This window comes from Marmota monax, unplaced genomic scaffold (assembly GCF_021218885.2).
Source record: "Marmota monax isolate L192 unplaced genomic scaffold, Marmota_monax_Labrador192_F-V1.1 WCK01_AAM20220418_F8-fsc00061, whole genome shotgun sequence".
Classification (NCBI taxonomy): domain Eukaryota; kingdom Metazoa; phylum Chordata; class Mammalia; order Rodentia; family Sciuridae; genus Marmota; species Marmota monax.
In genome coordinates this window covers 5,638,390-5,651,204 of record NW_026695230.1, presented here as the reverse complement: position 1 = coordinate 5,651,204, position 12,815 = coordinate 5,638,390, and the positions used below count along the sequence as shown (strand labels likewise).

Genomic DNA, 12,815 nt, shown 5'->3' with positions numbered 1-12,815 from the left:
AAGGTGGACAACAAATAACATATGAGTTCTATTGTTGTTTCCATTTTACAGGCGAAAAAATTTGAGCTCAAAGTCATAGAGTTAGCCATGTGTAGACATGGGATTTGAATCCAAGTTTACCCACTTTCCAAAGCCATGGACCTAAACACTATGCTAAATGCTTTCCAATCTACAAAGTGGCTTTATAAATGTTTCTGTCATTCCTTATGGGAGCCCTCTGAGTTCCAAATGTCAGGTGGCATGATCACTATTTTGCAGGTGGCAAAATGGACTCTAAGGTTCAAGCTTTAAGTTACAAGGTAGAACCAGTACTAGAATTTGGGTCTCGTAACCTCTGACTTTCTGTTTGTCCAGGGTTCTTGAAAAATCTTTGGTCCAAGGTTCTATTCCATAAGTCCCAGCAAAATGATATTACTCCAGTTGTTCTCTAACTGATGTTTGATATTGAAATTCTATGGGATAAGAAGAAAGCTTGGGTGAATTGTCAGTTTCCACTTCTAGAAGTCTATTTTATGAGGGAAATTAGGGTCAGGTAAATACTATACAAAATTGTTAATTACAGTTATGCTTGTAATATTGGAAAACAGTAGAAGCACTTAAATATTTGACAGAATTCATACAATTATCAAGTTATTCCATAGTTTAAACATGGGAATATTCTCATCATATCATGTTAAATGTTACAGCAAGATGTGAATTTTAGAATAATTTTATCTTTACTAGTAATATGCACATGGATATGCATATTACTAGTAAATAATAGTAATATGAATATTAACAGTGGTGGATTTGAGACCATTCTTTTCTGTATTTTCTATCATGCTCTTATTTTATAGTAAGTACCTCCCCTCCATTTTAAAAAGTAAATTGAGCTTGTCAGTTGGACCACACACAAGGGTAGGGGCCTGAGACAGGCAAGATCCTGCCCTGGTTTGGTTTTGTTGTTTCCGGTCTGACTCATAGCAACATAAAAGGCACAGTAGAGACATAACACAGCTAAGCTTTGGTCGACTGGTACAAACCATAAAAACTGTGCAAGCTCTGAGCGGAGACAATGGACATTTTTCACTTTGATTATTCCCTGTGAGCCTATGGGCAGGCTCAGCAGATCCTATCTCATCCTTAGCCATTGCTTTAATTTTTTTTTTGTTAAAAGAACAAGGTGTCAAACCCCCACTCTTCCTCTGTGCAGCCCCTCCATCTCTCATTTGGTTTTATCTGCGCCTGGGAGTGTTCCATTCCCAGGGGTCATGCTGTCACTTGCAGGAGGACTGATATTGTGGGGTTCTTGTATGATTTAGAAAAGGTGATAGTGACCTGACCTGCAGAGATGCAGACAGCTGCAGAGCCATCTGCTCTTCTGGACAATTGTTAGTCCAGACAACAGATATTCCTGTACAATTTCCCAAGTGAACACACCAAGTGAGGCTTACTTAGGAGACAGAAAAATCTTTTTTCCCCAAATGTATGTCCCAAATGGCCTTCAGGTTCACTTCTCCTTCTCAACCCCTTTTACAGCTAGGTAAAAGGACTTGTCCTAGGAGAGAGGGGATAAATGGCCCATCATTGTGACCTTCAACCACAGGAGGCGAATGGTTGTCCCATGTGTCTCTCAGTGCTGCTAGGGATATGCTATCTGGGAGCTCTACCTCACCACAGAGCAGCCAGGGCATTGTACCTAGGTCTACCCATGGGTAGAGGTTGAGTTTTACACCTATTTTCTAAGGTGCAATTTGTAGAAGACACTATTTTGGGTTGACTCAACCCTCCAGGTATCTATAATGGAGAACAACTAATCTATGCCCTGCCAAGTAAGACCAGCAACCGCTTTGTGAAAATAGGAGCTAGTAGGGTCACTCCAAATGGGAACAACATAAATATCATTTCTATTTCTGGAATGGCTCAATTTTCATTAGAACTTTAATTAAATGATTCCTATTCTCCCTAGTCTTCCCATTTATTAATAATTGCCCGAATAAAGAGAATCCCATTCCAACAGCTTTTCAATTTAGCACGATCATTATCACTGTTCTTTGTTCGGGGTTGCTGGGCCGCAGCTCAGTGATGAGAAAGGCCCATCCATCCTTTTCGCTTGCAGACATAACGGAGCCCTGCGCTGGGAAGCGTGCTCCTGCCGCCCAGTGGTAGGAAGGGATATTGCAGGAGACTTGAGGCTGCAGAGAGTGAAGGAGCAGAGGCTGCTGCATTGCTGCAGCAACTGTCACCTTGAACTGCTGCAGCGCAGTGATCCAGAAACCTCCAGAGGCGCTATTTAGGGAAGGAGCCTGCCTGCTCCACAACGGCAATTTTGGAAGCAGGAATTTGACATTTGCCCAAGTATTAGAGATCTCTGGTCCTCGGAGATGGACACCATTTGGGGGCAGGAGGGAGAGAAAGAATTCCTGCGCTTACTTGCCAAAGAGGGTTATGGATAGCGCTTTAATTGCCTTGGTTCAGTTTGTTGCTAGGGGGAACAAAATCTTCCCGAGTAAATATTTGATTATTAGCTGGGAATCCTCCTGAAACTGTTATTTGATTAAACTAAAGAAGATAATATTGAATAGAAAGCTACTTAGAGATATCTAAAAGCAGAGTTTCTCCGCCCAGGATTTTATGGGGGGCATCTGGCAGTGTTCCAGAGACATATTTGGTTGTTGCAACTGGGCAGGGTGTGAATGCTCCTGACATTTAGTGAGCAGAGGATGGGGTGCTGCTAAACAGCCTGCAATGTGCAGGACAGCTTCCTGAAAGAGTTATCTGACCCCAAGTGGCCTTAGGAATGCTGTTGAAAAATCCTAGTCTGAAGAATTCAGCAAAGGGAAAGGAGTCTTATGATTATTGTTTTACTCTTTACCCAATATTCTGAGGCATTGTGGAGGATGTGTGGAAGGCAGTAGGTAATTTATGGAGGCTACTGGGCTTGGGGGAGATGATATTGAGGATCAGAGATGTTCACTGCATGAAAAGCTGTAACAGTGATGATTGAGTTATGGCTAAAAAGTTATTGAGTGCCAGCCAACTGCATGCCAAGCATCTTGTGAAAAAAAAAAATTCTCTCTCTCTCTTATTTACTTATACTATTGGGAATTGAATCCAGGCACACTCCACCACTGAGCTACACCACCAGTCCTTTTCATGTTTTCTTTTTCTGTTTTTTTAAATTTTGAGACAGCATTTTGATAAGTTGAGCAGCTTGCTTCTAACTTTGATCCTCTGCCTCATTTTCCCAAGCTCTGGGATTGCAGGTGTGCCTCATTTCACCCAGCAAATTTTTTTTTTTTAATTCATGATCTCATTAATTTGAAACTTGCAACAATGCTGTAAACTAGATATGACTATTACTGGAAGATGGAGGCATGGACAAATAAAAGAACTTAATCAAGCTGTCCTTAACCTGTAGGCTTGCCTGCCTTGCTGTTCCACAGAGGGCAGATATTGGGTATAGACACACCGGCCAGATATTGGCTGCATATGATTTCCCTCCTGAGATATTTTAAAACAATTGTAACTCATTTCCAGCATTTTATTTATTTTTAGTGGTACTGGGGCTCTAACCCAAGGCTTTGAACATATGAGGAAAATGTCATACCACTAAGCTATACCCCCAGCTGTCAACGTTTTAAAATTGAAAGATCTCACACAAATATCTAAATTTTCTGCCAGAATATCTGAAAAAGCCTGGCACTGATTGGCTGGAGTACTCTGTTGGCCACGGTCCCCGCCTCTCTCTATGTCCTCCATTCTGTGCCCTCCTTGTTGGTGTTGCCATCCTGGGGTCGGTCTACAGGTGTCTGAGGTCATGATCCTTGCTCTTTATTTCATAGCAGAGAATTTAAGAGGACGGATTCCAAAGAGAGGGTGCTTGTTTGCTTTGTGACTTGATGTACGACCCTGTGAGCATCTCTCTGGGCTCTAGTTTCCTTTCTTTGTAACACAAAGATAATTACAGTACCTATCTCAGAGGGGTGGCGTGAAGCTTAAATTAGCCTGTGGTTATAAGACACTTAAAAGAGTGTCTAAGCCACGATCAGTGCTGTACAAGTGATGGTTGTTATTACTGTTTACTCCTTTACAAAACAGTGTCTTTTAGGATTAGGCCTGGTGGACTCTTTGTTTAAAATATCTGTCAATTTATCTGTATTTTATTATAAAGCTATTAGACATTATAATGTGGTAAGAAATACTTCAGCTTCTTCCTATTTAAAATGAAGATAATAAAATGCACCTCCTGGGTTTTATGAAGATTTTGTGAGCTAATAATAATTGTTAAAAGGGTCCAGCGTCGTGCCTGACATAGTACGATTCACATGGTAATTCCCACTTCTTATCCCAGGCCTTCTCAGCCACACCACTACTGACATTTTGTGCTGGGTAATTCTTTGTTTTGGGGGACTAACTTGGTACATTTTAGAATATTTAGTAGCATCCTATGACTTCTACCCACTAGATGCCAGTAGCACCCAGTTCCCTGATATGAAAGTTAAAAATGTCTCCGGACGTCACCAAATGTCCCAGGGGGTTCGGATTCCTTGAGTAACACTATGTCAGATCTTGTTGCAGGTTTTCCTGAGCATAGTGTGGTTGCTGCCTCCATTCACCTCCCCCCCCAGGTCAGGGGAACAGAGTAGGGATCTTAGAGTGCTTCTGGTGGGTTGGCTGTGGTGCCCAGCAGGGGGTCTGGGATGAGCTTGCTAAGCTTCTGTGGCTGTAACCCTTCAGGAAGTTTGTTTATCTCTGATTAAACTCATTCATACAATTCATTTGTTTTCTGTAGAGTCACAATGACCTCCAGGTTTGAATTCAAATTCTTTTCTTCATTTGCTATATGACTTTGGTAAAGTTACTTAACCTCTTGAAGCCCATTTCTATATTTTAAAAATGGAGATAATAGTACCTGCTGTGTACATTGTTGTGAGCAGTCAAATGAGATAATGCTTGCAAAGTGCTTAGATCCCACATAAATGTGAGCCATTGTTATCAGTACAAGGTCCTGCTGGGCATATGGGAGTGGGGTGGGGGCCACAATGAGTAGAACACAATTCTGTGCTTCTACATCTTGGTTAACACTTTCCCAAATTTACCCTCTAATACTTGGCAAGTGTATTTGGCTTACATTTAAATGGAGACCGACAGACAGAGGTATATATTCTCTGTACAGATTTCACTGTGTTTCTCTTCCATCCTCTCCTAAACAGATTCCTGTGTTATTAGTGAGCATCCCAAAATACAAATCAAGAACTCGACGTTTTGCATGACTGCCTATCCCAACTTGACAATGGTTAACTTCACCAGCCAGGCCAACAAGACGTTTGTCAGTGGGAGTGAAGAGTACTTCAAGTAAGATGGCTGGGGAGTGTGTGTGTGTGTGTGTGTGTGTGTGTGTGAACTTCCTAAGAGAAGCCCAGTGAGTTATAGATGTTCATTTTAAAGACTAGAGGTGAGGGGGTGGCGTGGTGGGTCACTTCCATGTATATCTTGATTGTTCAGGGAAATACATTTTTTCCGGGTTTGGCTTCCAGATGCAGATTGTGATACATTGGAGGCCTTGAGATGAGGGTTGGCTGGAAGATGGCTGGTGGGAACAAGATCAATACTTCTGTAATTCATCATGATAATGGAAAAAAATTGTAACCTTGATCCAGTGTGATCAAGGCAGGCCTTCAGCTAACCAGATAATTTTTTTTTTCCAACTTCTCTTTACTTTCAGGGAAGAAAGGCAAAAAATAAGAAATCTAGTCATTATCAAAGTTTTAATGTAAATAAGAATGAATTTCCTCCTCTCTCTTTCTCTCTCTCTCTATAGCTTAGTTTTGTATTTTCTATATCTATATTACTGTACATTGAATACTGAGGCTCAAAGATACTAGAAAATACTCAGCTACTTTAGGAAGATTTAGAAAATTTCATGAAATTTTATCTTAAGGAAGGTAAATGTAGACATTTCAACCAAGGGTAAAAAATGAGTATTTTCCAGCTAACCTTTAAGTAAGGAATTGTAAACTCAAATGCGCTCAGGGACCTGGTAGGGAATATAAATGAGTAAAGCACAGTCACATAAGACTATAGAGAATGGTGGGGACTGTGAAAAACTGAAGAGGACACCTGCCCTGTGTAAGGGAAGCCAGCGATGCTCAGCCCCATCTCATCACTGCCTGTGGGAATATGGATCAGCATCATCAGAGCTTCCCTTTCCCAAGAGAAGTTGGAAATATAACCTAGATTTTTATGTGATCTCTCCCATTTTAAACGTTAGTAAAAAATAATTCAAATAAAACACTGGAGCCAAATAAAATACCTATATTGATGGCCCTCCAGTTAGTTATGCAGATTGTGGTATTGGAGGGTACAGGGGTGGGGTGGGGGCCACAATGAGTAGAACACAATTCTGTGCTTCTACATCTGGGTTAGCAGTTAGTGGCCTTTACTAGATGGTAAGAAGTGGTCACTCATACCTCTCTATTTCTCCCAGTTGCCATTAATTTCCATTTCAGATTTTCTTTTCTGTATGGTCTCAAAAGGTGCATGGTTGTCCCCTGCAGGATAGAAGGGAGATTAAGGATGAATGATTGATCCTCTGAAGACAGTTCTCATAGGGGTGATATGGGTGGCCTTCAATTCACTCTGAGCAATGAAAATCTGAGCCTGGCCTGGTGGTATCTGACAAAATCTGACCACACAATCTGTGTGGTTGGGTATCCTGGAAAATGATTTGTGAACCTGCTTTTGGTGGTTGTTACTGATCCCCTGGGGCCAGTTTTAATTTCTAAGAAGAAATGTTATCAGGAGCTTTTTGGGACTTGTCCCAGGTCTCTTACTGAAGCACAGAGTAGTTGAGATGGCCAAGGCACTGCGCAATTGTTGAATAAGTGGATTTTTTCAGCAATGGGGACATGGGGGAAATTTCCCCCCAACCTTGGGAAATTTGATCCCCAAGGTTGTACCATGGAGCTAAGTTAAGTTCTTCTATTGGTTAGTCCTGTTCAAATTTTGAGCCCATTTGCTCCCAGGTTTGGGACTGAAGGAGGCTCTTTCCTCACAAAACCTGGCCCTGCCTGTTTTGAAGGGCATGACTGAGTGTGGCAGAACAGCCCGAAGGAGGCTCTGGCTAGCTGGCAGGAGGCTGTGAAGCTGGCTAGGTCAGGAATGGCACCACCATCTGCATTTCCCTCGGCAGGTCAGAACCTGTACAGCCCTGTGGAGTCTGGTTTCTTGATGGCCCTTTGTTCAGGACACAGAAAAACAGCAATTTCATACAGCAGGCGTGGCTAGGTTGTCACTGAGTCAAAGTGACTGAATATGCTATCAGGCTCAGTGACCTTGAAATTGACTCCTGGTCTCAGGATGGAGGCTGCCCTGCTAGCCATCCAGCCAGGCTCCATTCACCTGCTAGGGATGCGGGAGAGGCCAGGCAGGCTGTGACTTCTTCATTGACACAGGTTGTCAATAGCAGCTGCAGATGACCAACAGCCTGCTTCTGTTGGCACCTGTATATCTGCTTTGAATACAATGCTTGAATAAGGTCAGGCCACCCCTTCTTGTACATTGTAGCTGACCTCAGCTTCAGGACCTGCGCAGCGCAACCTGAACTAAAATACAGAGCATTTCTAGTCATTTAGCATAAGCAGTTTCTACTGTGTACTAATTTTTCAAATTTAGCATTATGCAAATATTCTTATAACCCACTAGAACAATGTAGAAAACACACAGAAATTATGCTTGACAGTTTGGAATTTCAATTGCACTTCTGCGGCAGTTCCAGATGATGGTGGGCTGACTGTCTGGCTCAGAATTGTGCCGAGGGCCACAAGTGTCCTCCTAGCACATCATTAAGAGCACAGTAGATCCAGCTGGTGTCTCTGCAGACAGCTATGGGCGAGGGCCCAGATCTGCAAATCCCTCACAACCTGATCTGATTAGGTCCCTGGTGAGGAGGCTGGGGGACATTGCTGGGTTTGTTCAAAGCTCCTGGCTCTGCTGGGGACTGTCACTTCCTCTTCTTTCCCTCTCATTCCTCTCCCTCCCTTCTCTTTTAATCCTCAGGTACTTCGTGCTAAAGATTTCTGCTGGGATTGAGTATCCTGGGGAGATCAGGTGGCCACTAGCTTTCTGCCTCTTCCTGGCTTGGGTAATTGTGTACGCATCCCTGGCTAAAGGAATCAAGACTTCAGGAAAAGTAAGAACTTAGGTTTATCTAAGTAAGAGAAAGCTGTGGAACGCCCAGGGGTGGCTGTGTCATAGAGCAGGCAACAGAACAATGGGAAGGGAGTCTGTGGATGTGGGTGCTAATTCTGATTCTGCCCCATGGTAGCTGTGGAGCTCTGGGAAAGTGACTTCACTCCTGTCTGTAAAATGGGGATAGTAACACTGTTCTTGTAGGGACCCAATAAGACAGATGTGTTCAGAGCTCTAGGTACTGTGATCAGTTTCCTCCCTGTCCCATTAGGGCAGACACTCCTTCCACAGATGGATGTGATTTGGTTGCTTCCCTTAAACTCTCAAGTTCGTGCTTTTGTTTACTTGCCTCTGGGTCTGACTGCCAGGTCAGATATTGCTTCTGCCAAGAAGATGGTTGCAGATCAAAACTGCAGGGGAGTCCTTCTCATTCCACCATCATGTTGTTGGTTTTCATGCCCTTCTTCCGGCACCCAGCTTGACACTTTCTCAACCCTCAGGCCCCCAGCACTAAAGGAGGACAGTTCCTGTCAGTGGGACTGACTGAGCCAATGCTGGGCTAGTCTCACTGAGCAGTCTCTTGGTTGGGCCCCTGGGAAACTATGGAACTCCCTCTGCAGCTCATTTCCAAGCCACAGAAGGCCGGGAGTTCAGGCAATCCCAAGCCACACTGGCCATTGTTATAGGGCCACATTGACGTTTTTCTGTCCTCCTGCTGTCTTGGAAAAACCCCACTGATGGGTTGACCAAATCCTTTTTTGCATTACAAAACAACCAGTAATATCTGGTGACTCCAAAAGGCATTTGCATGCTTCAGAATGAAAATGAAAACGTCTTTAAGACCCAAGGAATGAATATGTAATGGTGGACTCTGAGATCATAGGGTGTGCAGTGAGATCTGGTTCAAGTATCCAGGCCAAGGCTTTCTGTGGTGACATTATCACCAACTGATTTTGGAAGGATCAGACCGTGTGGGGAGGCTGGTCTGTCCACCTCCAATCCTCAGTCCTCAGAATGCACCCAACCAGATACTCAAACCTGGCTGGCACCCCTTGGCCACATAAGCCAATCTGTGTTCTCTCTGGGCATATGGACCTGCTCCTGGGTGCCCTTTGATTACAGGTCTTTCTGGTTCTTTCTAGATAATCTAGTGCCACAGGGATGTAAATCATGAGCATTGGCAGGTATGTCATGGTCACCTGAGACAGGTCGCAGAACTCAAATCGCACAATGTGGGAAGAGTCAAGCCAGCTAGAGACAATCAGACTGTGAGGGAGGGGACCTGTGTTCTTGATCTTGGGGACTTCTCCTGGTGTTTGCTGAAGAGGGACATCTCCACTTGGGCTGTGAAACTTGATGGGGTTTTTAATTTGCTCTAAGATTTTATTTGTTCTTGTCAACAAATGAAAAGAGAATGTTTTCATCTTAGCTATTTTAGGAAATTTTGTTTTCCTCATTTCTAAGGGGAAGGCAGGTGGGTGACGTCTAAGGCCCTCTATCTTTAGCATTATCCTGTCTGAACACTTGCTGAGTGCGCTGGGGAGGTGGTGTCACTTTCTTCTCTGACTTCGGTTTATCCTTCTATAATAAGAGCTGGGATTAGCTCAGAGTACTAGAGGCTGGATCGTGGCTTTTTAAGGCTATAGGAAGATAGGACAATGTTAAAGTGACCCTAACAACAATGCCCAGAGTGGCCTTAGATTTCCTGGAGTCCTTGTCTTCTGTGGCTTGGCACTGAGCTAGGAAGGGAATTCCATTGTCCTCAAAGGGCCCAGCCAAGGGATTGGTCAGCAAGACTAGCCAAGTATTTGTTGGACCAATATTCCACCAGCAGGATTGCCTCTTGTGGCTAAGGGTGGAGACTGCCCTTATCACTAAACCGTGATCTAGTGGCTAGGCTAGAAGGTGAAGATGTGCCTGGCTGGAGAAGAGGTGATGAATGAGGAGCAGAGAGAACAGCAGCCTTCAAGGTGGCATGAGGAAAAATGACCTGGTGCCTCCAGAGTCAGACCAATCTGAGTTCAAGTACCGACTTGGACAAGCTATTTAACCTTTGGAAACTGGCTCCTTATCTGTATATTGAGGATGACAGTACATGCCTCATAGGATTGCTGTGAGGAACGAATGAGATAGTGCATGTGTAAACCTGGCATATGACATTAGCTCCTTTCATTTTTTTTAAACATTTATTTTTTAGAAGTAGTTGGACACAACTCACTCACTCACTCCCTTCCTTCCTTCCTTCCTTCCTTCCTTTCTTGTGGTGCTGAGGATCGAACCCAGGACCTCGCACGTGCTAGGCGAGCGCTCTACTGCTGAGCCACAGTCCCAGCCCCTCTTTTCATTTTTATTATTATAAATGTCTATGTATTAAGGGGGTCTTGTGCCACGGTGGCATCTCAAAAACAGTGCTGTTTTGGAGGAAATGGGAAGAGAAAGGGAGTTTTGTGCAACAGCTGTGCCAGGCACTATGTTGACAGTTGCACAAGCATTTGTTCATTCAACTTTCACAACCCCCTGCTGGGGTAAGTACATTGGTTACATTTTATAAGCTCATCAAGGGAGACCAAATTGCCTGAGGTCACAGTCTTCCACGGCTGTTAGAATTTGAACCCAAGTCTGTCTTGCTATGAGGCCTAGATTCTGTCTGGCCTTCTCTTCAAGGAGGGACTGCTGGTGGGAAATGTGAATTGGGAATCCATCATCCTCCCACTGTGGGTCAGGACCTCCATACTCCTCTCCGGTCTCTGCAACTCAACATGTGACTTGGGAAATCCCAGGATGCATCTGGACCTTACTTTTCTCATTTGCAAAGTCAAGGGCCTGAGTAAACATTCGCTAGGATTCTTTTAAGCCTTGCTCTTCTGTGCTGTTTTGGAATGCCTTATAATCAGTTCTTCCAGCCAATTCAGAATTTATTCCTTGATGCTGAATTTTGTAGCCTTTCTAGGAGAGAATGTTTTAAGAAGTCCTGAGCAGGTTTTTATTTTCTTTAGATCTGTTAACTTATCCCCTCTTTATTGAGGAAGTCTTCTGACCAAAGATCAATGACCAATTTTTTTTTTTTTTCAATGTGGGATACCAGAAATAATGAACCACAATTTATTATCCTGGCCTGGGTTGTACAGATATTAATCATGAAAATTATTTGAGAGCCAAGGTGAATGTGAATGGCATGACTGAAGCTGCTCATTATGGCAAACTCCTTTGTCATTGAAATTCCCCCAGCACAGTCATTTCTATGCCACAGAGATGTCCTTCCTTTCCTGCAGCACAATAAACTCAGTTCCTCTTATTTAGGACCTGAGGAGACAATAATGGTTGGTTGTTTCTTCTGAGACCAAAGCCTTTAAGCAGCTAGAGCTCTAGAGACAGGGGCGACCAGCAGACAGCCTGAAGGTCAAGCACAGCCCATCTGACCACAGGGGCTGCTCTTCCTGAAAGTTATGGCAACAGAGCAAAGCTCACCTAATTAGCTCGTGCGGCCGTACCACCTGTTCAGGGACCCTGTTGTGAGAAGGATGCCTCAAGGATTCAGGCCGACAGACTGAGACCAACTAGTCAGTCACTCCTGCCAAGTATAATTCATTATTGTTCAAGTTTAATTCCTTTGACAGTCCATCCTGAAATAGTTACATTCTCAAGTTTCCCCAACACAGGGAATGAACTGGGCTTGAAGCTTCTGTGGACACCTCTCTTGCATTTGAGGCATTCTCAGGATTTATAAACCAAACTGTCAGCCCTCTCAGGTCACCAAGACCTGAGAGGTATTCTTTTCTTCGAAATGGGACTAATATATCTGGTCCATAGCAGAACTCCAGGCGTGGCGGTGTCTGAACATTGTCAACAGTCAAATGGGAACAGCTCTCAGCTGGTTAGGCTGGAAGGAGTCCTGGTGTTTCCTCCTGCAGGCTCCTCAGTTGCAGCGTCCCCTGCCACTATTGTCTTGGGGTGAGGTTGGAAGTCAGACTGGTAAAGGCCATCCCTGGCTTGTGACTTCTCCTCCCTCTAGTCCTGTCTCACAGCTAAGAGTGCAGGTGCACCAGCCCAGGGTGGGGCGATTTTCTCCTGAGATGTCAGATGTCCTTGGTTTTTGTAACATCTCTGTGCACAAAGGTTTCACTTTCTCTCACCCTTAAAAGGGAAGAGAGAAGCAGGTTTGCAGGAATAGGAGGGAGCTGTTGCTGTCTCTTGCCCACAATCCTTAGCATTGTGAGACTGCTGTCCTGGGGGGCAGGGAAGAGGCATCCTGTCCTGGTGGTGGCAGTGGAGAGGTGAAGAGGCCAGCCTGTCCCTGGGTCTGCAGCTAGAAAGTAAGAGGTTGGCCTTGAGTAATTGGGTTTAGCATCAAAAGTAACTTCCCCATTCCATTTGCTGAGACCACACACCTTGGAGTCATCCTTGACTCTTCTTTTTCTCACATTAGATATATAGGACATTCTCTTGGCTCTCCTTGAAATCATGTCCAGTCTGATGGTTTCTTATCAGCTCTACTGATCTCCTGGGGGAGCCATCGCCATCCCTTGCTTGGTTTGCTGACAGGTTTCCTCCTGTTATTGCCCCTCCCTTGCTCCTGGCAGTACCTGCAGAAGGTGACACTGTTAAATATGACATTATGTTACTAATCTGCCCAAACCCCTGCT

General features: G+C 44.1%; 1 protein-coding gene across 1 annotated transcript in view; it reads left to right on the top strand.

Moving 5' to 3' along the window:
• Positions 1 to 12,815, top strand: part of Slc6a5 (solute carrier family 6 member 5) — a 48,219-nt gene that overhangs the window by 9,126 nt on the left and 26,278 nt on the right. Inside the window, exons 6-7 of the mRNA XM_046437929.1 lie at positions 5,196 to 5,337; positions 8,041 to 8,173. Coding sequence (XP_046293885.1) covers positions 5,196 to 5,337; positions 8,041 to 8,173 — 275 coding nt within the window. The remainder of the gene's footprint in view (positions 1 to 5,195; positions 5,338 to 8,040; positions 8,174 to 12,815) is intronic.